The sequence below is a fragment of the Montipora capricornis genome, chromosome 10 (assembly GCF_036669925.1).
Source record: "Montipora capricornis isolate CH-2021 chromosome 10, ASM3666992v2, whole genome shotgun sequence".
NCBI lineage: Eukaryota > Metazoa > Cnidaria > Anthozoa > Scleractinia > Acroporidae > Montipora > Montipora capricornis.
Window position 1 is genome coordinate 48,365,222 of NC_090892.1, and position 27,500 is coordinate 48,392,721.

Genomic DNA, 27,500 nt, shown 5'->3' on the forward strand with positions numbered 1-27,500 from the left:
CACAAATTTAGTGAAAGGACATCATATTTTAAGTTACTCTAAAATAAATGAGAAACTTTTACTAACTGCAAAAATAAAAGTTTATTAAACCTTTTACCCGGAAAAGGTCCCCACTGACAAGAAAAATAATTATTTTTAGTATAATTACATAGATGATTATTGAAAATTCTCTGCCCTGATTGGTGGCACTTGAGGTGATTATTTTGCAATAATCACCTAAGCGGTTTTTTTCAAAATGCCCTCAAGCCCTTTGTCGAGGTAACAGACAAAAAAATGAATTGATTTAAACTAACTTCATATTTTTCAAATAATCACTTATTAAAAACCTCGACTTGATCTCGGTTTTTATTCACCGATATTCACCTCGCCTTTGGTGAATAGAATTATTGTTAAATAATATTGTCTGCTGTTAAACAGAGTAAAAACTGCAAGTGTAACCCTTACTTCAAATTCACGTTTATCACTCGGCGGCCATTTTGGAGTCTGTGGGGAATAAAGGCTTTGTCTTTGCATTGTCTTTGCCTGTCCAGCCTCACACTGAATGAGAGGTTCAACAGGCAAAATCTTTTGTTTGGACATTGAGTGATATGGGTCTTTAGGAGGGAAAGGGGAAAATGTAATTTAACAGAGTTAAGAAGAAGGCACCTCTAGTCATCTATTTATTGTGATCAGCAATCAGCATTGATCAGATATGCATATGCGTGTATACACAATATCCCATGTTCTCTTGAATTTAATGTTCCTTGCATTCATTTATAATTACACTGTAGCACAGTTTGAAGTGTGTTGAGCAGCTGTTATCAAGTGTTGGCATTAGCATCCTAGCACCCTCCCTTTCCCTCTCTCTGTCCACTGATTTTGAAAATGTGAAGGGTAGCTCCTTCCTATCCCTTTTAATGGGGGCACATGGATGGGTTACCAGGATGTACTTGTATAATAGAGTATAAGCTCACCTTACATGGAACTGAAAACATGTGTTGAGGAGACAATCATGTGGAAAGAAGAAAAGAAGTCCTTTTCAGTGGCTAACATAGATGGTTCTGGTGAAAATGTTGTGCTGTGCCCCATTTAAAAAGTTCTTACCAGTTAAATAATATTAATTAGAAAGCTATCATTCTACAGGCCAGGGAAGTAAGCATTCATAGTTAACTATGAGCCGAAGGAGAACCTTGTTTCAATTGTGTGTTTTGCACGGTAGAGCAGGTTTTCTAACATGTTTTTTTTTCTGATTTTTTTGTTAGCACGTTCCAACAAAACACATGTAGAAGCAAAGTGGAGGACCCTGAACTTTGCGGTCACGTTATTTTCCACTCAGCTTGATGCAGTTGTTTCCTGATATAGTTTATAATAATAACAGACTAAGAGAGTAAATATATACTTACATGTATTGTCTAAAACCCACTGAGAGCAAAATCCAGCCTGGTGTTTCAGAGGGTCCTTGTTTCCAAGCCATTCTCTCTCTATTTTTGAAACCAAGTCCGCTATTCCAGCATCTCGAATTGTTAGCTTGTTTTCACCTTTAGCAAGTATCAACACAGGGGACCTTATTCTCACACAACCTCAGACTAGTTTATAGTTTTTTCCTGTTGTGCAAGACTCAATGCTTTATCTGTTTCTAGGATAACATACTACTAGTATTATATAATTATGCTAGACAAGTGAATTAAAATTGTGCTCTTTTGGAGCATTCCCATTGGCTTACTTGGAGACCCGCAATAATAATTATTATAATTATAACCTTCAGAAGAGAGTTTTTGGTTTCTTTTCTTGTTTTTGCTTGGTGAATACATTAGTGTCTTTAGAACCATGCGAGTGGTGGACCTTTACCTTGCGGCTTGGTGGCTTGGTAAATACCCACTACAGTAACTATGAAAACAACCGATCTGTGGAATGGGCTGGAATTTACGTGTCTCTGCCCTGCCCACTTTCGCTTGTAAATAGTTCAAATTTTTAAGAGGTAACAGAAGAACTGAGCGCATCTGGAAGGCTCTATAATTGTGGAAAAGCTGTCAGAGAAGACTTGAGAATGAAGATTATACTACACATAATTTATCAGAAAAGGAGGAGACTTCACCATAGGTTTCTTTGTGGAAGGTTTTCTGTGATTACCAAAACAGAGATAAATTTGAAAACATGTTTTTCCATTGTTGCGGTTGTTTTGTACACCGTAAGTTAGTGTACTTGATAATTCAGGCCCATTCCATGGATCGATGGTCTTCATGGTACCATTCACCTCCAATTCGGTGAATAAGAATGCCCAATACTTGGTAAAAAAACACAATGCATTTGAAGCTGCAAGATTGGATCAAAAAATTGATTCTTGCCACAGGTAACCAGAACTTATAAATTTTCTTATTCTTAGGTAAACTGGTCCGAGATGAAAAGGAGAATGCTGGTAGGTTCTCTGAGCGGTGTGAATTTTGCTATACAGACCGCTAAGATGGACTGATCAACAGTGTATATACATGTAGGTTGCCAAACTGTTGAACCCAATAGACTATTTTACAGTTGTGGCTAAGTTACCAGGCCTAGCAATGGAAGCGAGGCTGCCAGTGACCCTGTTTTGATACAAATCTTCATGCTTTTGTAATGTTAATATGGACTAATTAGCGTTACAACAACACCATTTACATGATAAAAGCAGTAAGGTCTGTATCAATGCAAGGTCACCGGCAGCCTCACAGCCATTCATAGGCTTGGTCACTGGGCAAACAACTGTAAAATGGCCTATTTCAGTTTCCATTTTCTCTGACATAAAAAAATGTGAGAATTTTTTTTTAGTCATGTTGGAGTTTCACTACAAATTTTACTTTCCAGAACTGTTAACAAAAGCAGGCAAAGAAGCAAGTGCCAAAAAAGAAATGGGAAGAAGATAAAAAAAACACTGACAAGGCCACCGAGTACTGCCAATATGTTGTTGTTCAGTCTGTACTGGGAAAATATAATTGGTCTTGTTCCTTTTTTGCAAGTTTATGGACCGAGCCTGAATAAACGCGACCAATATTATTTTTCCCGGTGCGGACCACATGCTAGTTCAGTAACATCTATAATTATGTTGTACTGTATATCAAACCAGGTAAAGATCAAACCTCCTCTCTAGGGATAAAACGTTACACATATTTACTGTTATACTAAAAGAAATCATCACTCTTATATGCTTGATATATGAAACCCTGTGGAGGCATCAATATTACTTTGTTTCACCGAGTCTTTTCACCTTAGTCTTAATTTACAATTTAAAATATCGTTACTTCTTTAGTGATCAACGTAAAAAAAAAATGTTTTGCTTACTTGTTTGTGCAAATTTCTCAAGCGCTAATATTGAGTTGAGAACTACACCAGGACATTCCCCAATTGACTGAAATTCATTAAGTGGAAAACTTCCAGTTAGGAGTACACATTTAATTAATGATGGCTAAGGGCTGTTCAGCAAGATGTACATGTATTAATTTATATCTATAGTTAAAATTTAAAAAAACATTCTCTGGCTAAAGTATAGTATTTAAAAGTCACTTTCTCAGGAGGATGAAGTATGTTATTGTCAGGAAAATACATGTAAGCCAAATAAATATTATCCGACGTGCTGCGAAAAGTGTAACAAAATTATTAAATGTTTCCATTCACCATATGTGGTAGTACATTTCTACAAGACTCCTAAAAATTCCTACAGATTCCTGCAATGATGCCATATTTTTCCTGAAAGGATAAAAACGTGGTTACCAAAGCAGTTTTCCGAACAATGGTGGAAAGGGATTGACAAATGTTTGTGAAGTGCAGTTTAGGGGTGAAATGGAGAAAATGATCTCACTAACTAGACAATTTAGGCAGTTGTCTTTTTATAGACACCTGAAGAATGAATTCAGGTAACTTTCACATGATCTGAACCCACGACCCCTGTGATGCTGATGCAGTGCCCTTACCAACTAAGCTATGAAGCCACTCAGTTGAAACCAGGCCAATTTGTTGGCCTGAATATTTCAGATTAAGTATCAGGAACTTGTTCTTCTGTTGTCATCAATAGTGAGAACCAGGCTTAATAGTAGCTTCAAATAGCTAATAGGGACTTAAGCAAATCGCTACGGCTGGCGCTGATACGGCTGCCGGAAGTAAATTTCTCCCAAAATGAGACACTGTGCATGTACGTCGGTTGCATCCAGCCGTAGTGTGAAATCTGACTACGTGAGTCGCGATGTTTTGCCGTAGTGGCTACTACGTCGGGTTTATTTCGCTTCTCTGGCCCGTTTCAACGGACATCTCGGCATTTTAAGAATTCTATTGGATACTATATCCTTTAAATTCAATTTAAGTCAAGGATTGTGTCAAGATTGCCTCTCATAAGCTTGCAAATCCGTATTTAAACTTACAATAAGTTTTGGCAAAGATGTTGGAATGGCGAAGTGAGTCAAGTGAAATATTCGTGTTCAGCACAAGGTTGTTTTTCTTCGGTTAAGTTTGCTTTGAGGATTTAGTGAAGATGTTTTACATTTGGATACTATACGATGCTATTTTGCTGCTTTGAGAATAGATATACGTGTCTTTTTCACTCGATATTCTTTGAGATATTTGTCTCTGAAATTGTATATTTCATCCATCAAATTGTTGTTATTGTACAAGGTGTATAGCGTTTGCTTTTGCTCAGAAATAATCTGTTCGTCCTAGCAAGGGGAACAACGGCCATCGTCCTTTCAGCAAAGCCATTTGACTGTAAGAAACTAAATAAAAGAGATTTTAAACTCCTTAGGCCATGTTTCCTTGTATTTTGCTTTGCTAAACTTAAAATTTAGCAGGCCACCGAGACGTACTCTCCCCAGACTTTTTCAGTCATGGCAGCTGTAGTAGCACCATCCGTAGTGATTTGCTTAAACTCCCTAATAAACTGGAAAAAGCAACCTGTGAATGGTCATTTATTTTAACAAAAAATAACGTCTACATTGTTTAATTGGCTTATTATTGTAGCGGATTCCTGCAACCCCTGCATGGAGGACTTCGTAAAAATCCCTTTAAGTGCGTGGATTCCTGCAAATTCCTACAAGCATGCGCAATAATCATTCATTATCCATGAAAGCAATGAATAATCTTGAATAAATTGAACATGATATTATTGACATTTATAACAAGCTTTTACCAGTCTTTGCATGAGGAACTCCAGGGTGCCTTGTGTTAACAATACCATACTCATTGGCCCTGTAGAAACAATAAACAAGCATAATTCCGTACTCATTGTAGAAGAGCAAGGCATTGTAAGGAGCAAGGGTGGCACAGTTGGATAGTGTGCGGCCTTGGTGCAAGAGGTCCCGAGTTCGATCCCCGGATCCCACATCCTTGTTTCGACTTTTTTCCTTTCAGTGTAGCCTAAGTAGCTTTAAATACCCTTAAAACGGAGCACTGATGGAAAGAGGGGGGTAAAATGAGCGCACCATCAGCTTCCTGGGAGAATACTCTCTAGAGAGTAAAGGAACTTCCAACGTTAAATAAGGTGTACCTTTACCTACCTAAGATGGTGAGTGTTAACCCACAGGGCGGTAACAACAAAGAGTATTAATTTTGGGCTGTTGACTTGGGGATAATGAGGAAGAAATCCTGAGTGCTCCTAAAAAGAGTCCAAGATAATGACCTTCTGGGTCCAGTTGCTCAAAGCCTGATGATAAAGGTAATCTAGGATTACTGGAAACTTTGCAGTTTATTTTCTATTCCAAAACGTTTCCACCAGATTATCACAAGTAGTTATTCACTTTGACTGAGACTTCTCCCTTCCTTCAGCATAAAATAACAATGTGAAGGTTCTTTTGACAGGAAAAATTCAAACCTGGGTCCGTATTTATCTAGGATCAGTATTAATCGGCTTTCGAACGACTGGATTCTGGTCACTAGTTGGGATGATGCTCTATCACTGATGTAAATGAGACGTGTGGCTTCTATGCCACTGAACTGCAGGTTCAGAGTCCAAAGCAGCTAAGTTGTAGAGCATTGCAAATTGAAGGCCACAGGTTCAACTTTTTCAGGGATTTTTTCCCGAGCATCCCCCAGTCAGCCCAGCCAGCAAACCAAAACTACATATTCATGATTCCAGATATTTCCCAGAAAACTTGTGAGAAATAAATGGGGATTTAAAAACTCCAGAATTGAAAGGACTAAAGAGAAGCACAACCACTTTGGTAATCACCAGCACCAGCTAGTGCATCTTCATTAAAAGCTCGTAGTTCATCTCTCCCTGTACATCATTGCTCCTGTTTCAACAATCTACTCTGACTCCCTTATTTAACACACTTTTCTTTCTCATCTTGTTTAACCCTCCTCACTTTCGTTTTATCCCAACAGATTCCCATCCCTTTGTTCCCATGTTCCTTAGGACCCTCCCATGCTCATTCCTAGTTACTTTCTCTTATATTAGTGTCCCTATTTCTCTTTCTCTTGATGCAACCTTCCTACCGTCCCGTTTAAGTTCCCTGTTTTCCATCCTGTTGGTCTCTTCCACATTCCTATTCCACAATATTATTAAATCTCATGCTATCTGTTGATAATTTTTCGCCCTTGTTACCAGTGTACATTTTACTAACCAGCTAACTTGTCAGCTAAGCAAGCCAACACCACAGCCAGATTTCTGCAAATTGACGACGTAAGAGCACTTTCTCTTGTCCCTTGAGCAGTGCAGAAAACAAGTTTCTTGAGGTTTTTTGATAAATTCAGTCTTGACAAAAGAGTTTGTATTGCATCCTAAGGGAAGTAAATAAGTTACAAGTTCAAATTATATTTTCACAGAACAAAAAAAAAAGACATTCACTGGTCTTGGTTGGTCTGTTTTGGAAAAAGCTGTTTCCTCTGTGTTATATTGAGTAAAATCTTCTGGCGTTGCACAGAGCAAAATCAATTACCGGTACTAAATAAAAGTCTCTCTCCTAAGGGTGAACTGGTTAAAGTGGCCATAGAGGCTGTTAAAAATATTTCTTTTTTTCCCTAATACAGTAATACTGAACTCACGGTCGTGGTTATTGTTTAGTTTTTTAAATACCAACCAGATGGCCAGTGAATACCAGTAATAAACATTATTCTTACCTTAGTAGGAAGAGGGCACTCGTCAAGAATTAGACAAACAAAAGCTGCTCCAAGTGAATCTTCAAGAGGGATTGCAAAGATGCAGGACTTAACAACATCTAGCCATCCCTCCTCTGGAAACCAAAAAGAACAAAAATCCAGAATTACATAAGATCATGTTTGGTGAAAGCAGGAAGACTCTTTCTTTTCTTTGGCAGGGAAGACAAGCAATGGCTCTTGCCTCACACAGTAAATTGGTTTGGTACAAAAGTAAGATTTTTTCAGCTAACACATCTTTTACCAGTAAAGAGTAAAGAGATCGGCAACCTTTGTTTACACTACACCATTTTTACCGTATCAAAGATACCATGCAAAAATTTTTGGGCCCGGGTAAGTTCTCTTGTAGACATGCGCAGTTCAATTATAATCAAGAACGTTCGCATGATTTTGGTGGAGAATGAGCAGCCATCTTGAAATATGCACAAAAAAAAACACTAGCCTATATGAATTAAGGCTCAAATTTGGCCCTTTAAAGTGTTTACACTACCTGTTCTATCCGAACCGTGCCTATTTTTTCAGCACCCGTACCATTTTTACCCGTACTTGGACTACCTCGCCAAAGGTCCCAGCACGGGTAAGAATTTTGGTTCCGCAAGGATGAAATTTGGTACTGACAGGTTGTTTACACTGCAAATTTTATCCGAGCCGAACCTTTTTTTTTGGAACCCACACTAATTTCACCTGAGCCGTGCCAAAAAATTTCTGTAGTGTAAACCGGGCTTTTGTTGCTTGGTTTTTATTAGTTTCTTACTACCTACTGATAAGAGTTTTCACCACTCACAGGTTGCTCCGATTTATGTATGCAGCATTCAAGGGCATTTAAGAAAACTCGCAATAGATGTAAGTGCACCGAAAGTTATTATTGAACTGTCAATTTAGGATTAATTTTCTTGGTTAACTTAGGAGTTTAAAGCGTCTGTAATTAGGGTGCGCTTGATTGGGAGATCCAATTGAACACAAAGTTTGAAACAGATTATGTCGCAGATCTCACTAATTGAAATCCTTCCTGACATGGATTTCCAATTAGCGAAATCTGCAATAAAACCTTCTTTTTAAGAACCATGTGGGCTCACTTACATCCATTCTTGGCTCCTCCGGGCATTTGGTTCGCTTTTCTAGTTCCATCTATTAGTTATGCGATTGCATAATTAGTAAGTAGAGTGTTTGTACATTATTAGCCCTTTCACCCCTCAGTTGGCCCCCAGTGACCATAAAATTGTCTGGATTCAGACAGAGTAAAATTGACGAGTCTCACTCTTTGGAGGGGAAGTGTTAAGTCAGTGCCTTACCCACTCCACAACACTGCCTCCACGAGGCTCTTTATTCACACAACTGTACATTATTACTTCTCACCTTCTTCTGCTAGAGAGTGTAAAATCATCATGCTCTCTGGAGGTTCTACATTACTGCAAGTAAGAATTCAAAAATGAAGGTAATTTAAAGATGCCTGGCTCTACCTGACAATATAAGGCAAAGAAAACAGCACAGCTGGCATGAGCAGTATTGCAGAGTCAATAAATTCACAGGAACTTCAAACCATTGGATGTGTCCGCCAGAAAAAAAAATTGTACGCAAGCCATTTTCAAGGAAACCCTAAAAACCATACACCATTAGAAAGGTTATGAAATGAATAATTTGAGAAAAATCAGAGAGCTCTACCTTAAATTTTTCGAACATTTAAGGTAGCTGTGAATTGGCTCCCATGATTTCTTTAAAACTTTGCCGATAGTTCTATCTTGAGCACAGGGGCCGTGAGGTATATTAATTTTGAAAGTGGGGCTAGAGATCTAGAGGGGGGGAGAAGGCTTTGTATATGTACCAGTAGTGTAAATTACCAAGTCTTTGGTCAACCCGAAAACAGCACTGTAAGAAAAAAAGAGGTTTTTTTTTTGGGGGGGGGGGGAGGGGAAATTAGTCCCAGCCCTCCCTCTCTGTAACCCCTTTCTCTGATTGCTAATTACTATTCTGCAATAAAAATGGGGGCACTGAGTTCATTCTTGAGATACGAGCAGGTAAGGACGAGATATAGGATGTTTTTAGAAAGCTTTCATGTTGCCATGGTAACCTATACATCACAATAGTGGATGCATTTTGTTAAGCAACTTTGGTGTTTTTTTTACCCTTTCACCCCCGTGGGGGTTAATTAATGGGGACATAGTTTTTGAGTGAATCTAGCTGTTGTTAACCGTTTCACCCCCGTGGGGTTCCCCATTGACCAGTAAAATCGGCTGGCAGTAGACAGAGTAAAATCTATAAGTGGCACTCTTGGGAGTGAAAGGGTTAATTAATGGTCCCATAACATTGCTGTTACCTGATACAGTATATATAGTAGTTATAACCTTTCTAAGAAGGTCTCTAAAAAGTAGTGAAACTGGTTCCAGCCACCTTGACTGAACTGATATTTCTTACAAAGCAACTCAAGCCAATAACAACTAAGAAAATTTCATTCCGCACTCTATGCAGTCAAAATATTTACATCTTCACCTTCACAGCTAATCTATGCTTGAAATACAACTGAGGATATCAGGTCAAAACAATACAAAAAGAACAGGCGGGGTTGCTCAAAAGCCAATTAATGTTAATCCCAGATTAAAAATTAACCAAGGACTTTATTTCTCTACTTCAAAATGTTGTTCAACACTGATATTCGGCAAAACTTTACATTAGAAGAAGTCAATCTTCAAAAAACAAAACTAGGCAAAAGAAACTTTCACCAAAAAGTTGAAAACATGAAACAAAAGTTTACGCTAATCCTGGATTAAGTTAATCGGCTTTCGAACAACCTGGCCCAGGTCCTCAGATTTGAAGGTGACAGATGTGTTACAGTATTAGTACTACAGTGATGAAAAATAACGTGAGTACTGTCGAGCTAGCAGGGGTGTGTTATTCTGTATTTCAGCAAAGGAAACTAATAACACAAAGAAATTAACTTGGGACTTACAATTAATCCTCAAATATATCATCAACCTTTCACTTTCCGTTGCTTGGTAAAGGTTAATATTAAGCTTAAAGATTAAGCTTAACTGTAATCGATATTTCTATAAAGATTTGCTGTCCTTGCTTAGCTTATTCAGTAAATGCACAGAGCTTCTTATTACAGCACAACAGAATCCACAACATACAAATCTTTGTCTTACTTTCCCGCAAGTTTCCGTACGGCGCGAAGAGCTTCCAACACAAGTCGATCGGTGTGATTGGGGTTGGCAATCACATTAGCCACTGTCCTAGTTCCGTTCTCCGCATCGTAGCTATCTTCATGCAATGGTTCGTGTGCTTTACAACAAGAAACTCCCATATATGACAACAATACAGCTTGGTTCAATATTATCGCACAGACTGAATGGCTAACGATCCTTATGGAGAATGACGATCACATCATTTCGAAAACATAAGTGAAATCGTAAAGACGTAACCTTCCTTGACTTGCCACAAGGGACAGCGAGTCTCCTAAACCGAAAATGGACTGGACACTAATCAAAATACTCTAAAAGGAGAAGGAGTTGGTACCTAGTACTTGTATACTTGTAACGCCTGCTGATCAATCTAGTAACACAAAAAATCCCTTAAACAGCTCCGTAACGCTTCTCTCAAACGCAGTCGTGATACACACGGGAAATATGTAAACGAGATAATAGGTGGTCTCCAAACAGCAGACCCTGGCAATTCCATTGGCGGAGGTGTCAGGGCAAGAGGGCGTGGTCAAATCTTAAACTCCTCCGTGCTGAATTGACTGGTATTCCAACTCTGTTTTGGAATAACCGAGTTTGCGCCTTCGATCGTGCCAAAGCTGAGGTCCTGCATGCGTCAACAGGATGAAAGTGTCTTTACTCTTGAGGACTTATGCATCAGTCAATTCCAGCAGTGCCCATCCCTACCCCCCTTCCCCCCCCCCCCCCCCGGGCTAACCCCCGGGCATTGGCACTTTTTTTTTTAAATAGGCAAATTCCCCGGGGTGGGGAAACATAAGCTGTGTAAATGCCCCGGGATGGGGACGAAGAAAGAGGGCAAATGCCCCGCCCCCGGGATCGTCGCCTTCCAATAGGCGCCTGTATTCGCAGGCTACTTTGTCTGTCAAGAGTCAAGACATCTTAAATGATCTTTTATCGCATTTTACGCTCGCAAGATCTGTCTTGAAGACCGCATCATTTGAATTCGCAACAGTGTTTCATATAACTCCGCTTTCATGAATTTAAAAATTGCTAGGCTAGTTTTGAATGCCAAATGCGAAGTAGTCGTGTTTACGCAGTCTTCACGTCAGTGATTGTTTTGTGATATTAGTTCACCTTGTCGCTTTTATATATTCATATGCTTACAAGTATAAATGAAGAAATACCTAAAATTGAGAAAACATACCTTTAAAAACATCCACAAGTTTTTCGAGTCCGTGACGGACAAGCCAGTCTTTAACGAAGGCCTCGTCTTTTCCGATAAACTCTTCCATGTTAATTCGAAAACACGTGTGTCAAATGCCCGGGGGTCGCCCCGGGGTAGGCTAATGCCCAGCCCCCGGGCCGCGATAAAATTGCGAATGCCCCACCCCCGGGACTGACAACTTCAGCAAATGCCCCGTGGTTGCCCAGGAAGGGGGGGGGGGGGGGGGGGAAGGGCACCGCTGGAATTGATTGATGCATTATGTTCTACGCTGTCACTTGGTCCGTTGCCTTATCCTGACATCCCGGACCTAATTGTGCCTGAGTTAGGCGTCATGAAATTACTGCAGAATATCGACACTAGCAAAGCCGCAGGCCCAGATCTTCTCCCGGCTAGAGTTCTTAAAGAAGCTGACGTAGAACTAACTCCTCTTTTAACTGCACTTTTCCAACAGCCCTACGACTGTGGCCTCTTACCTGCTGACTGGAAAAAAGCTAACGTTTCCGCGATTTATAAAAAAGGCCCGAAATCTGATCCAAAGAATTACAGACCGGTTTCTCAGCACCACAGTTTCTTTAGAAACTACTCCCTTCACTAATAATTATTATACCTACAAGTTTACTTAACTCCATCTTTCCTTGCTTTGCTCGTCAACATGTCAATATTAAGTTACCAAAATGTCATAAAGCATTTGGCCAATGTGAATGATAAGTAGTCTGTTCAGTTCCAGTGCTTCTCATTTAATTTGGACTACAGTTTTGTATTGCCCATATTAAAGTAGGGTTACTTATTAGAGAGCTTAACATCAGGACAGGTCGCATCACAGGTACTGAAATCAAAAATGCAATAAAAAAGTTAAAAAACGGAAAGGCTGCAGGTTGTGACAATATACCATCAGAGGCAATTAAGGCGGGAGGGGACACGTCAGAAAAGGTTCTTTTGGACCTCTGCAACAGGATATGGAGTGAGGAGAGGATACCAGAGGAGTGGAAGAAGGGTCTGCTAATCAAGCTGCTCAAGAAAGGTGATCTGTGGCATCATGTTGCTGAACATGGCAGAGTGATCCTGGCGCGAATCAAGATGGCGCTGGATAAAAAATTGAGAGAGGAACAGACGGGCTTCCGAGCTGGCCGAAGCTTTACGGATCAAATAGAAACACTGCGGATCCTTGTGTATCAACTTTATAGATTTCAAAAAGGCCTTCGATAGTATCAGCAGAGAGGTTTTGTGGAGGTTGTTGCGGCACTACGGGATGCCTGACAAGGTGGTCACCTTCATGAGAGCTCTTTATGAAGGTTTTTCCGCACAGGTGGTACACAATGCACAGAGAACCCAACCATTGAAAATAAGGACTGAGGTAAGACAAGACTGCCTGCTATCTCCCGTGTTGTTTCTGGTCGCCCTGGATTGGGTGACGAGGACAGCCTTTGATAGCAAGAGAGGTATTCAGTGGACCTTTACGACATCCTTAGAAGACCTTGTCTTTGCCGATGATCTGGCCCTACTGTCGCACAGAATACAGGATACGAGGGATAAGACACGGGCCTTGGAGGTACAAGGTGTGAAGGTAGGCCTGAAGATCAGTGCCACCAGGACAAAGTTGATGTGTATTGGTACTAAACGACGGTGACGATGGTGTGTCGGTTGCAGGGGGACGGATTGAGGAAGTGGATGAGTTCACGTACCTTGGGAGCATTGTAAGGAAGAAGGGAGGCGCTAACGAGGACATTTAGGCACGAATTGGAAAGGCAAGACAAGCATTTTCGATGCGCCGGTAATAACATCAAAACTAACTACAACCTTTAATGATTATTCACAACTGCTTAAATACATTTCACATCATAAAAGTTCACACTGACGCATGGTCATGCATAATACAATTCCCATGGCGCAACCTTGCATAAAGGACATGACACTACACTTCCTTCAATGTTCTATGGAAGCGTTCGACAAACGTGTTGGTGTTTGTACGTGATCGTACCCGAAAACAAGCTGCCCGTTCTCTTGTTCTTCCTGCATATTCGTTCTCAAAGTACTTGGCCAATGGCTGTGATTTACTCTTTATCCAAGCCATGAAATGTTGCAAGCAACGCCTGAAGCTCGTTTCCGATAAATCATTCTGTAAAGACTTCAGGGCAGGATATACCGCAGCCATCAGTTCCTTGCATTTCAAGTGCTCATTAAGTTTTCGTCGCCAACTGCGGTCGACGTGCCAGCTACATAACAGTTTCGGGTTAAAAGTGGTAGAATGCGGCATAGAAAATTTAATCGCATTTATAACTTGGATGGTCTATGACGTTGTCTATCGTTGCAAGCATTTCGTCTGTGTTGGAGAAAAGAAAAGAGAAAAGAACTTAAAAAATTACTAAACGTTGGTTGATGGTGCGAACGCGGGAAAGCTATTCAGGTTGATTTACGAAGGAAACACATATTGTCGACCTCGAAGGCTGTTATTGTCATTAGCAAATTTATAAAAAGAGGCGCTTACTTGACCTCTTTTTCATTTCTTCCTTATGCCAACCGATTTGGACAGTCATTTTGATCGCACCTTAAGTCTTTTTAAGTCGTCTGTAGGCGATGATTCTAGTTAATCGTTTTATTCATGATTTGTTAAATATTACTACCCATGAAGAGATGCGTTGAGCCGATTCATCTTACCTTGTTTCTGTTTCTTTGCACTCGGGACAAATGACATGCTTACTCCCTTCAGCTTTCTCAACTTCATCGGTCGTCTTGTGTTTCCTTTGTTTATGTTTGTACAAGCATTTTCTGCTGCTTAACTTCATTCTGCAATGTTCGCACTGAAATCTGCTCAGAACTTTACATCGAGGAGGACAGACCGAACCAGTTGAATCAGAAGGAGAGGAATCAATTGCAATTTTCGCTGGAGACGTTGGTGGTTGCGTTGAAGCTGGAGCTGGAGACCCAGTACTAAGGAGATGGCTGACCAGTGGTGTCAGTTTTCTGAGAAGGGTTGGCTTGTGTATCATTGCTCTGAGTGGGACTAGTTGGATCTGGGCGTGTAAACGGCAGAGGTTTTTCTGCACTCGATGCGTGGTCAGCTGAGAAAGTGTGACCTTTTTAGCTTTCCGGGAAGATGACGGTGTTCCAGCGAAGGACCTCTTTTTGTATGACAAGGGAACCGCACGCAGACAGTTAGCCGAGGAAGACGTCTTTGGTGGTGGCGATAACTTTTCTTCCGAAGACAATGGATAGTTGGCACTTGAAGAGAAGAGGAACCATTGGAAATGTGGGTATTTAGTTACAGAGGCTTCAGCAGGAGAAGGAGAGAAGTAGTCTTGAGATGGCGCTTGTTCCTTTGTTGCTCTCTGAGTTGATCCACTGGACGACGACGCGTTGTAGTTTAGATATAGCTTGAGATTTTTCTTTGTGTTACTCTACGTGTCTCGACGAAGACAAAAGGAGTGTTCAGACTTTGTGGGAATGCTATCACGCCAATCATGTTGCAGAAGCGCATAATTGATTTCAACACGACTTTCGGCAAACCAAGACATTAAGATTCTCCCGAGGAAGTACGCATGTTGGCTTGGGCGTTGTGGATAGACTTGACCATTCTCGTAGGGACCAATCAAGAACTGATATAGCGATCGGTCTAAAGCCGCTAGCGATGCGTTTTTCAGAACAATGACTCCACATGTATCAGAGCACGTTTGTATCGGATAGTTGCGGCATCTCCAGTCACACATATGGCCTAACTGCGATGTAGCCATGGAGTGCTGATCAAAGAAGAGATGCGTATCATCACACCTTTCAATACGAGGAATGTGGCTGATGTAACGGTTGACCGCATCAATAATATTGATGGGGGTTTCCAGGCCAGCGTGTCGCAATAAAGGATTCGTTTGAATGGTCGGAGCTCAACAACATGCAACAAGGACCCAATGATTGCCTGAATTGTTGATGCCACCGATGAAAGTCTGGCCTTTTCCTTACCAACATTTAGGGGCAAAGCAAGACGTTTCACTGTCCCGAAATTGAAAATTTTCCTCTTCCTGGCCATTTTGTTTGTGATGTTGACTATCGTGTTCGGAAGCAGTAGCATCGTATCTTGCTGCATGGCGTTTAATTGACTTAACACCCACGTAACATGGTCAGTTGACAGCCAACCAAGAGTTCCAGATGCAGCAAGGCATGAGAGCTCATCAGGAGTCAAACCTAAGTATTAAAGAGAAAAGGACATCATGACAGGCGTGTCTTCGCCGCAATTACCTTAAGCACCTCTAAAATAGTCCCTGAAAACTTAGACTTAGATGTTCTTCCGATGGTAAGCCCTCCCTAATATAAAGCCATGGATTTTTATGATTGGCTGTTTAGGTTATTTCAGGCTGCTATCTTAGTGTTTTAAAGTGGCTATGTCACGTTATTTTAGGGTGTTTAGGGGGTATCTTAAGTTAATCACGAGTTTAAAACTTGAAAATGGTAACGTGGAATTCCTTTACTAATAAAATTATCGTTACATCACAGACAAGATGATTCTGAGCAAAAACGATCTTTATCCAGGCGATTTACCATAAACTTGAAAAACGTCAGGCCGACTTTTTTCTGCAAGATTACCCAAATGCAATCCCTTTCAATCTTGTTCATTTGTGTCCATCCGTGCTTATATTTCCTTTTGTTGTATTTCTTTTATGTTGTTCAACAGTTTTACGTGGTTATTGCAATGTTTCATTCTACTTTTTGGCCATTTTGGGTGTCATGAAATTACATTATTTTGCGTGACAAAGCCCCTATAAGCCGTGTTTCCTGTCAAGCCCAACACAGCTTGAAATCTGAGAAGCAAAAGAAATTGCACGAGAATCTGCTTTCAGAGATAAAGTTCATTGCTGGGGAGTCAAGATCAAAGGAACATAGTTCGATTTTTGTTTCGTTCAGTACTAATACATGAAACCGAAGGCCTTTTTAATTGTTTTTTCTTGCGCTATTATCTACTGAGTGTAACTTTGCCTTTGAAATATAATAGGACAAGGTCAAAATATATCTTCCCCACTCCATCTCTTTTGGGGGACATGTAGTGAGACTGAAGATAGTCTCCCATAACTTAAGAAAATATTAAACTTTCAAAGGCCAGTTCCCATGCCTCAAAAATGAATGCTGATTATGTATCATTTGTTTATCCAAATGGACGGTATTTTTTTATCAGAAGGACTCCAAGCAATGAATGTCATTCAGACATACATATACTAATTCATGACCTTTGTTTGTCTGATTGGAATTTGCTAAAAATTACTTATTTCATTGATGCGCAGGGATGGCACAGTGGTGACAGCACTCGCCTTCAACCAATGTGGCCTGGGTTCGGTTCTCAGACTCCACGTCATACGTGGCTTGAGTTTGTTGGTTCTCTACTCTGCACCGAGAGGATTTTCTCGGGTTACTCCAGTTTTCCTCTCTCCTCAAAAATCAAAATTTGAGTTGATTTGTTAATTTCAATTTACAGTGTTCCCAATTAGTGCTCCAGCGCTAGACTTAGACACTTGAATAAAGTTCCTTTTCTTTCCTTTCCTTATACTGTAAAGGCACTGTTATACTGTCAAACGTTTTGTGCAACTTGTCTCGCAACGTTTTGGCGCCATTGTGGCGGGACTAGTTGCACGAAACATTTCACAGCTAGTGTATTAAACATACCCTGCAACGGCCAAAATCGTTGCGAGACAAGTTGCACGAAAAGTAGAACTTACTTGACAACTCTGCATAGGGGTTTTTCAGGGCCAATGAAACACGACGAAACGACAGAACAGAACAACAACAACAACAACAACTGTTAAGAATCCCAAGTGGCCGGGACCTCCGGATCTCAAGGCAAGCGCCGTAACCACTGGGCCACACTAAATTCTACTTTCGGCAACGGCTCTTGCATCTTGTCTCGCAACGATTTTGGCCGTTGCAGGGTATAAAAGGTTACCGTAAAAATAATGTTTCGTGCAACTTGTCCCGCCACAGTGTCGCCAAAACATTGCGAGACAATTCACAATGTAACAACGCCTTAAACATACATGGTGAAAATGTCCCAAAAATGCACTTACCGCATGTTGGTAACATGTCATCTCCTGGTTTATCCCAAATATAATGATGGTCTGAAATGTATTGATAGTGGATGCCGAGATAATTTCAAGCATTGTTTTGGGCTGGTGAAATCCTTTCGCGAACCAGTCGATCTCCTGTTTAAAGAGGCCAGGCATTTCTCTTCGGCTTATTTCATTTACAGTAGGATTCAATTCCGTATATGCACAAACGCATTTTCCACTAAAAGCTAAAATGAAGCCGGCGTTAATCTTTTGGAGTTGATTAGTGTCCAGTGCATTTTCGGTTTGGGAGACCATTCTCGTCACCAGAGCCTCGGGTCGCGTCAAGAGAAGAGCTCTGGGGTCGAGATTGTTTGGAAGACGCGCTGTGGATGAGCCGCGAGCTTTATTTGGTCAGCTCTAAAGGTTGAAATACCATGCGCAAGTTCTCAAGGGCCCGTAGTTAGTTTATGTTTGATTGGCGGTTTCTCACAGGCTGATATGCGTAGGCGTTGTCCCATCCCATAATACTGTTTTACTTTTTAAACCAGTGCATCAAAAGAATGGTAGCCAAATGGCGTCTTCCTTTCTAGAAGACCTATTCGAGAAAGAAGTAGATGAGATGGAGGTCAGTGCTATGGTGGGATCGCTGGAGAGCCAGCTGGCATCGACAGCGATCCCCAGATCTCATCATAATGAAGTCAAACCTTCAGTAGCAGCTTCCAAGGCGAGCCCTAAACTAAGCAAGACGCCAAACCAAACGAGCCCAATTCATAATCAAACCGCGACTGGAGTTCGTACGGGAATTCCTTCATCTCCGGTCCTCAGTACTGGTGGAAACTCTGCGATTACTACTGTTATAAACATTGCACCTCGTCCAACGGTAACCACAGCAGTTCCTTTAGCTCCGCGTCCAGCAACTATGGCTGTACTTGCCCCAAACTCTGGTTTTGCGGGAGCCCCTCGCTTCGTTACAACTATGATCAACGCGGACATGGTTAACCGGGGCATAAATTTGATCGGTCCTCAGCAAATCGCGCTAGCTCCACGTGTTGTTACGGGAAATGTGAATGTATCAGGAAATCCTCAAAACATTGCAGCGCCACGAATTATTCAACAAATCCAACCTCGAGTCGCAAACATGCCCGTTCGCCCCGTTTCTCCACAAGTTGTTCTGCAACAAGCGGCGACCAGCTCGTCAATCCAACAGGACAAGAAAGTGAATATCTTACAAACGTCGATTCGACCTGTTCCAGCGAGTGTTAGCGTTTCGCCAAATGTTCCAATTAGGACTACACTGACCCCAATTCGGCCTCAAATAAGTACAATACCTCAGGGAACTATCACCTACAGACTTCCTTTGAACCAAGTTGCTGTTGCAACCCCAAAAACCGAGATCACGTCGACTGTGGGCACCGTGACTAAAAATTCGAACACTTCAACTGTAGCTATGCGTGTTACTCCACCCGTTACTGCAGCAGCACCTCCACCGCAAGGTGTTAACAATGTCAGCATGGCTGCAGGTCAAGCCAAACAACCTCAGCAGTCTAATACACCGCCGACGGTTGCACATTCCCAGCCACAGGTGAATGTGACCCAATTTGAACATGTTAAGGAACAAGCACTTAAACTAAAAAATTTCTTTAGCAACTTGATAAGGCTTGCATCAGATCAAAAGTCACCTGATGTTGGTAAGACTGTGAAAGAACTGGTGCAAGGTGTCATGGTGAGTCTGTGTTGCCTGGAAGCTACACAGTAATATATCATTGTTATCTATGTGGATTGATGGGAAGTTAGTGCAGTGGGCAGTCATTGTGCATGCACTTCTGTGTTTTTGCGACAGTATGTGTGTCATGCAAGCAGCAAAGCTGCAAGCCCTGCAAGAGTCGGAAGTCATGAAAGATTTGTGATGGAAAAGAAGAGCCTGTATCCAAGCAACCCCTTTTAAAATTTCAATGGGCCTTAATCACACACCGGCCGTGTTGAGTCCAGAGGGATTGAAGACTTTTGTTTCGCCCCACTGAAACTCGTTCCCAAACAACTCATGCTTGGGGTACGAAATCTATTGTCTATGGCCAATATGGCCGGTGTGTGGAGAAGGCCCATTCCATGCCACCTTTTTTTATTGTTTCAAGTAACCAAACAAGAGAATCAAAGAAAAATATAATAGAGAGGTGGTGTGGTATCCATGGGTGCCCTGCCTCTTGAACTTATCTGGATTGATGGGTGTGAGGGTGTGGTAAAGGGTTGTTTTGACTCACAACGGAAGCATTGGTGATGTAATTACTTTTAGTGTGAAAGTTGTCTTGGTAAAACTGCTTGTGGAGTGATGAGTGATGTCATAAGAATTATCCTTACATCTTCCAACGATGTTTTTAAAACAAAAAAAGCTTCTAGTCTCAGCATGCGTGTCCAGAAATGCAGAAAAATAAAGGGATGCTCGCCAATTTTTGAGAAGTGGCACGAAGTGTCCCTATTTTCTTCTCTTAAACTTTTGCTTTTCTGATGTACAGATTATAAAAATCACAAAGAGCCCTCTTTCTCTTAAAGTGAACATAAACAAATACGGGAAATCCATCCTAGGCCAACCCATAATCTTGTTTTAAAAGTACACTGTAGGTTACACTTGGACTTAATGGGGCACTGCATTTCATACTTTTATTTGATAAATGTTTGGACACAAAGAAAATTATGGAGGCTTGAAAGGGTTTTTGGTTGAACATGTGCGCATAAGTTACGCATGCAATATTCAACTTAGCTTGGTGACCTGGTTTTTTGCTTAAAAGTAATATTAGTTTAGTTTCTTGGCGTTCTTAAAGACAGTTTTTAAACAAATTCAGCTATTGGAATTTAGTTTTACATCTTCCAACAAAGTAACTCAAGTTCTACTCGATAAAGAATTCAATGTGGTTTTAAAAAAAAATTAGGCCACTAGTTTTCAAGATATTTTGGGAAAACTGAATTTTATTGCATCTTTGATCAGTGCTGTACCGTTGCCCTGGCAAAAGTTGAGATCTTACAGACACCCTTAAAGATTGCCTGGCAATGGTATTGGTCAGATATCAAAGTGTTTTTCCTACTGAAAGGACCGACAGTGTTGTAATCGTTTACCATTGGAAACTCCCTATTACCTGTGGGCTTGTCTCAAACTCGCAAACTGACCAACTCCCAGTTAGGTTGATAGACCAATTGGCTGAGCGCTGCGTCGGGATCACAGAGGTCATGGGTTACTGCTTAACCCATTGACGCCTAGGAGGTTCCCCACTGACAAGTAAAACCATCTGGCGTTAGAGTAAAATACTAAGTGTGGCTGGTTTAGGCCAGTTTACGGGTGAAAGGGTTAGTTTTTCAGTGAGAGATTGATGGGACAGTTTTTCAGTGAGAGAGTTATTAAGTCATTGACTCCTGGGGGTTCCCCATTGACAAGTAAAATTGTCTGGCATTAGACAGAGTAAAATACTAAGTATGGCCGGTCTAGGGGTGAAAGAGATAATTAACACTGGTGCACAACTGCCATGATCTAGAAATCTTAACATGAATTTTGGGACATATCTGAAGTACAGAGGCTTGTTCAGACTTATTATGAATGTGATCCTTATTGTGCAAGTCTCTTTACTCCCAGCATTAAGAAATGGCATTACTCCAAAGTAAAGTGGTTTGCAACAGTTTTACTGAAAAGGTGGTCTTCTGGTAATAACAACGACGGCATTATTGATTGTGCTCTTGTGTGTATTAGATTTGTTTGAAAACTGATTTAGCTTGGTTCTGCGGATTGCAGAATGCAAAAAGATGCCTTCAAAGCAGACTCATGAATTACAGTGAAATTCTGTTTTGCATGCTTCTTGACTGTATGTCGTCTTCAGATGAATAAGGTTTTTGTACTTGCTGTTTCTTAAGCAGAAAACATGTACCTTTTGTTTCAGGAAGGAAAACTTACTGAAGAACAGTTTGCAACAAGTTTGCAAGCGACACTCAATTCACCGCCTCAACCAAATCTTGTGGGCTTTTTAAAGGTAGATTATAACAAAATTTAAGTGCTGACTGGTTTTGTTGTTTACCTTGATACAAGAAATGCTGATGCCATGAAATTGTAATGAATTGGGCAAGTCATGTCATCTACTTAAGGCCTCTGAGAGTCCACGTGTATGTTGTTCGCATGCTTGAAAACTCTGGTTATTTGCTACAGAAAACCTGGCTTTCACATTTTCCTCCAATCAGTGTACTGAAATTATTCCAGACATTTTTATAGGAAATACCCTTGCCATTTAATCTGTGGTTTTGTGTGTGTGTATACAATGTAGGTGTACTTCATCCACTTCCTTGAAGAGGTTTTTAGTCAATTTCAATTTGTTGAAATTGACTCAAAAATTCTTCATGAATCCCATCTCTCTGGAAGCAGATATAGGTAAAGATAAAGTCTCCGCTTACGAGCCAGAAGGCTCATCAGGCCGGCGCTTATCTCCGGTTTCTGTAGCATGAAGCAACTAGGAGTATTTGTACTCCCCCCTGGATGGGATGCTAGTCCATCGCAGGGTTACCCCCAGCATTACGCCGGTACCCATTTATACACCTGGGTGGAGAGAGGCACCGTGAGAGTAAAGTGTCTTGCCCAAGAACACAACACAATGTCCCCTGCCAGGCCCCGAACCCGGACCACTCGATCCGGAGTCGAGCGCACTAACCATGAGGCCACCGTGCCTCCCTACCTATATACCAGGTAGCTATTTAGAAGTGCAGCCAAGAAGTCAGTATGGGGACTCCAGCCAGTACCTGACTGGAACCTGGCCCCAGTTGTTCAAATGACGGATAGTGATATCCAGTGGATAAATCACTATCCAGCAGATAAACACTAGCAAAACCAATTGAGTTATCCAGTGGATAGTGATTTATCCGGCGGATAGCACTATACATCGTTTGAACAACTGGGGCCTGGGGTCTGGTGGCGTAACCTCCCGACCACATTGCCTCTGTTATCCCATTGTTTGCAAGGTTTTTATTCCTTTTTTTTGTCAAATACAGAAAACATTACCATTGCTACGTGCACAGTCAAGATTAACGCAGTCAAACACACCTCAGAAAATACTGCCACAGCAGTCCATCCAACAAAAGCCAGGGACACCAGTCCATGGTCTCTCTCAGCCAGGACAAAAGCCCAATGCACAGGTCCAAAAACTCCATATTGTTTCTCAGCAAGGCCAACAAATGTTGAAACAAGTCATTCTCACCCCAGCACAACAACAGCAAATTCTAAGGCAACAGCAACAGCTTAATGCCCAAAGAGTGCTTTTGAGAACATCGGCGGGAACAGTGTCTGCCTCTGGGAATGTCACTGGTGCGCAGAATGTGGTCATGGTGCGTGCTGCGCCTGGAACTGTGGGAACTAAAATGGTTGTGGCTCCTGTGAAAAGTCAATCAGCAACAACCGCTGCATCAGCAGTAGCTGCTGATAAACTTAAGCCTAAGGGTTTCACTGGAATTAGCAGGTGAGGCACCAGAGATTGTTGACGTTTGCAGAAGAACCCAGAGGAGATTAAGTGCATGCTACTTGTGCAAACAAATGCGCATGCCTTCAGTAAGGAGTTTGAGCAGCAAACACTCCAGTAGCTACTTTTTACACAAAAAAGAACAGTCCTCTTGCACATTGTCACAATAACTTTGTTAAACTCCAGTCTTTTGGATTGAAACATGTAGAGAGAGAAAAGGCCATTTGCTAAAAACTGGTCATGTGACCAATAAATGGTAAACTTGAAGCTAGGGCTTTATTAAATCCCAGAAATTAAAAGCTTGCGTTGCACTTAACGAGAATGCAAATTTTAAGAGAAATATCATTTAAGGTCAAGGTGTTACGACCATTTTATTTCAAAACTTTGTGAAGAAGTAAGAAAATTTCATACTTTGTGAAGTAGTAAGAAAATTTTTGTTGGGCAGAGATTACCAAGGAATTTACCAAAATGGGTGGCACATAGCTAATGTTTTGTGGTGTTAACCTCCTTGTTCTGTTAACTTCTCTGTGGCCAAGGGCTAAGTTATGTCTGTCACCCAATTCTATGACATTCAAGGCTTTCAATGTAGAGGCATTTAGGGCTTTAGCTTTATTTGTGTTTCTTTCTAAAGTAGGGCATGTTTGCTTATTGTTATTGTGTAACTGTGTATACCTATTTGCTGGCCTACCTACAGTTGTAGCAATTCAGCTGTCACTGCAATTGGGTAAAATAGACAAGCATCTAGTGGAAATGACAAAATCTAGATGCAACAAACAGAACTAATCATATGGATGAGCTGTAAATGCTGTTTTATGATACCTGTATCTGTTGAATTTATCTACCGGTACTTTCCTTATTATTTCAAAACTGAGTGCAATAACCTGATGACACCTTGCAGTAGACCTCCATTAAAGGTGGAAACAAAATAATAAGACCCAGTAAAACCAATTGACTCACCACAGATATGTCCAGAAATGCATGAAATTAGATGCATGCAGATTTCAATATTAAGCATCTCAAAGTGTTCCGCTGCTCTTCTCCGCAACATCAACATCACTGATGCCTCTGACACGGACAATTAGCATTGCTAAGCCTCAAGTAAGGATAAACAGCTGTGTTTACCCTGACCCAAAAATGACGCTAACCTTTACCCTTACATTATTGTTGGAAATAGATTGCAAATGCGTAGACTTAAAGGGATAATTCTGTGCTGGATGTCAAAGTTGGGTGCAAATCTAATTACGGGCATTTCTGGACACAAGTGGCTTGCCAAATAGCCTAGATGTTAAGCCAAAAATCGTTGGCTTTTTGACAAAAGCATGAAACTTGGCAGGATGATACAATAGTAGGTACTGATCATTTTCTGATATAGGGCCAGCGACGAATCGCCTTTTTAAGAGGATAAATAGGCGTGGGGAAATTCACGTGATTCTAGCCAGCTTGAAAATGAGGCTGAAATAAAACAATTGCGGGGTTTTCCCTTACGCGCAAATACACGTCAGAGACTTGTTGTTTAGCTGAAAAACAAAAAAAGGGACAGAAACCACCAATGAGAACCAGTCCTCTCGGACGCACATGTTCTAGAGCTATAGTTTACTAATAATTAGTTTAGAACTGACGAGATATGCAAAAATTCTTTTTCTGAGAATAATAAAGACTTTTCAATGTTCTTCTTTTGTCTGACCCCTTTAAATTTTTAAAACTAAAAAGAGCCATACTTACTTTGAATGGTTCTCTAGCTTGCTTTTTTGATGTTCCGATTGGGGAACCAGATTGAAAGTCCTTGCAGAGGCTTGGGAACTAGTGTTTCATTGTGAGGCATTCTGGGACAGAATGTGAATTGGAAAAAAATGGCGGGATTCAAAATCACATTGCTAACCTTAGGACCCCCTGTTCCCTCTGGAACCCTCAACCTTTGGTTAAAGGAGTCTTAGGGACTCCAAAAGGAAACTATTGAGGGAAAACCCTGAATTTTTTTTCAGTAAAAATTTTAGTTTTCACAATTAACAGTCACTGGTAATTATCAGAGTAATAAAAGCATCTTTATTGCATAACATTTTCAATAATTTACCTGTATATCACATGGTCTATCACGCCACTGCGAGAAAGAGAGTTTACATTTTTACGCTATATACTAATTCACATGACTCCAGCAGTGTTTTTGCAGGTAGAAATTTTGCTTTTCACTGCAAACTGTCCTTGATAATCATCAAAGGAATAAAAAACATCTTCCATTTTCAATAATGTGTGTCACATGGTCTATCACGTGACTATGAGAAAGAGAGTTTACACTTTTACACTATATTTGCTGGAAGCAATTAATCATCTTGGTAATGGCCTCCACAGTTGCACAGGGCTGTGCATTTTGGGCTTGCATTGACCAGTGCATCCTTTCTTGCACCCGCAGTGAATCAGCTCATAACAGGATTCTTGCCCTTGTGGTAGAACTGTCCACACCAGCTTCCATTCACTTTCTTCTCTTCTCCAACCCCATTCTTGTCGACTTGGAATCTGTGGTTTAGCAATCAAAGCACTTCCCCGCACATGTTCGGCCTGATAAGCAGTACACTTCATGTGCTGCAAATGGGAAGCTTGAGTTGACAGAATGTTTTTGATAGCCCTTGATTTCTTTGAGAAGTGCTCTTGTCTAGCTTCATTCACTGTTAATGCTGTGCTGGTTCTGCTGTAGAGAAGAACAACAAATCTCTCAATCATCAAGGACACTCTCTGGAACTGGAGATAAGTGAGCTAACACATCACTTACTGCAGGGAAGACACTCCAGGTATCCCAAGCTGTTCGTTTGCCTTTGCCAGAAAAAATGGAAATGGTGTTGCAACCTGTTAGGGCATGCAGCATTGGAAAGAGCCTTGGCCTTCTGTGGTCCAAGCTGAGCAGCAATGTCATGTATTGCCAGGTACCTGAAATGTTTACCGGTGCCTTTGGCAATCCAAAGCTCATCAACATCAATATCTTGCATCTTGGAAACAGAAAGAAACAAAACATCTGTATCAATGGTTCTGATCATGACCTGCCGATATCCACACTGCGAAGCAACGTACACGTACAGTATGACGTGTGTATCAGCTTCTTTGTGGGTACAGACTTCCATGTCATCTCTTCTTGGTGAGCTTAAAACGTGTTCCTCTTATGTAGTGCACAGTTCTTTACCTCTTACATGAAAAGATTTCACTTGCTTTACCAGGAAGTGGAAGAGCTCTGTCTTGTTCTCATTCACACGTAAGAAACTTCCAGTTCTTCGGAATCTGGGAAGATGATGTTACCCTTTTACATGTACCAGAGCCCCTCCTCTCTCTGGTAGCTGCCTTTAGACTATCCTGTCGATTAACATCCCAGATAATGTCAACTCTTTTGACTGGTTGAAGCTGTTTCATGACGTACGGCATGAAAACATTGTCTGCATATTCTTGAAGCATTCTTGCTGCCCCGGGCAATGCCATTTGCACCACAACAGCTCCATCAAGTATTGCAACGTCCACTTCTGGGGATTCTGCAGTCGACACACAAGCCTTTTCCATGCACTTCACGAGATCTGACTTCTGGCCTTCTCTCAATCTACTAGCCTGCGCCAGAGATGGGGGCCACTGATGATTCTCACGTTTAAAGAATTCTTGGAGGTTTCCTTCACGACTTTGACAAGAAATGTATAGTCTGGAGAATAGAGCACAATCATCCTTTAAAGCTGCAACTTGTACTTTCTTCTGGTCTGATTTTTGTTCTAAAGGGCTTTTAAACAATGTAAGCTTATTCTTGGTTGTAACTGAAGTAAACTCCTTGGTCCTTTTCTCAAATCATTCTTCAACAATAATGTACTGTACTGTTTCTGACCAATGGTTTTCATGTTCTTGACTGTTTGGATGACGGCATTTTCAACAATAACTTTTGAGTCTAGCACAAACAGATCTTTGCTGTCTTCTTCAAACGGATTTCCCACTTCCTCAAATGAAGACACCAGGGATGCAACTTCCTTCTTAAACAAAACCTGTACTCCTGGTACTTGCTCGTGGTGGCGTGTATCTTCCTTTGTGACAGAAGGAATGGATTCTTCACACTCTTGTGTCATCCTTGCAAGCTCAGGTCCTGCAAGCATCTATCGCAATAAAGCGCCAGGGCTTTCAGTTAGGCCGACGGCCCCACCATCTCATCATCTTTAACGAAGGCGTTAGCTTGCTCATGCGCATGATCCAGTGCTATGGATGAAAATAATTTGTGCATCACAAAGGCTCCCTCACTGAACTGTTGGAATACCTTTGGATGTTTAGATGATAGGATGCACATGTCTCTGACATGGACAGACAACCACCGGGCGTAACTGATGTGATCCAAGGAAAACATCCATGGTGCAATTTGGCCAAGTGATTCAATGAAGTGCTTGAAGTTCGCTTCTCTTAGAGAGCGGACAAACTGCAACACACAAAGTTCCAGTTCTAACACTCGACACCAGGAGAGAAACTGAGGCTGCTCAGTAGACATCTTATTCTTCTAATCTTTAAAACCCAGCGGTTCAATGCC

At 41.1% G+C, this 27,500-nt stretch overlaps 2 protein-coding genes across 2 annotated transcripts in view; one reads left to right on the forward strand and one right to left on the reverse strand.

Annotated features, from left to right (window-relative positions):
• Window positions 1–10,536, reverse strand: part of LOC138019579 (RING finger and SPRY domain-containing protein 1-like) — a 23,591-nt gene extending 13,055 nt beyond the window's left edge. The window contains exons 1-8 of the mRNA XM_068866434.1: window positions 10,230–10,536; window positions 8,446–8,498; window positions 7,054–7,166; window positions 6,558–6,714; window positions 5,126–5,184; window positions 3,292–3,358; window positions 1,383–1,517; window positions 954–964 (exon numbers count right to left, since the gene is read on the reverse strand). Coding sequence (XP_068722535.1) covers window positions 954–964; window positions 1,383–1,517; window positions 3,292–3,358; window positions 5,126–5,184; window positions 6,558–6,714; window positions 7,054–7,166; window positions 8,446–8,498; window positions 10,230–10,387 — 753 coding nt within the window. The 5' untranslated portion in view covers window positions 10,388–10,536. The remainder of the gene's footprint in view (window positions 1–953; window positions 965–1,382; window positions 1,518–3,291; window positions 3,359–5,125; window positions 5,185–6,557; window positions 6,715–7,053; window positions 7,167–8,445; window positions 8,499–10,229) is intronic.
• Window positions 10,537–18,000: 7,464 nt separating this feature from the next.
• The window catches only part of LOC138019350 (transcription initiation factor TFIID subunit 4-like), a 20,366-nt gene continuing 10,866 nt past the window's right edge, over window positions 18,001–27,500 (forward strand). Inside the window, exons 1-3 of the mRNA XM_068866112.1 lie at window positions 18,001–19,212; window positions 21,410–21,499; window positions 22,506–22,969. Of these exons, the coding sequence (XP_068722213.1) occupies window positions 18,061–19,212; window positions 21,410–21,499; window positions 22,506–22,969 (1,706 nt within the window). The 5' untranslated portion in view covers window positions 18,001–18,060. The remainder of the gene's footprint in view (window positions 19,213–21,409; window positions 21,500–22,505; window positions 22,970–27,500) is intronic.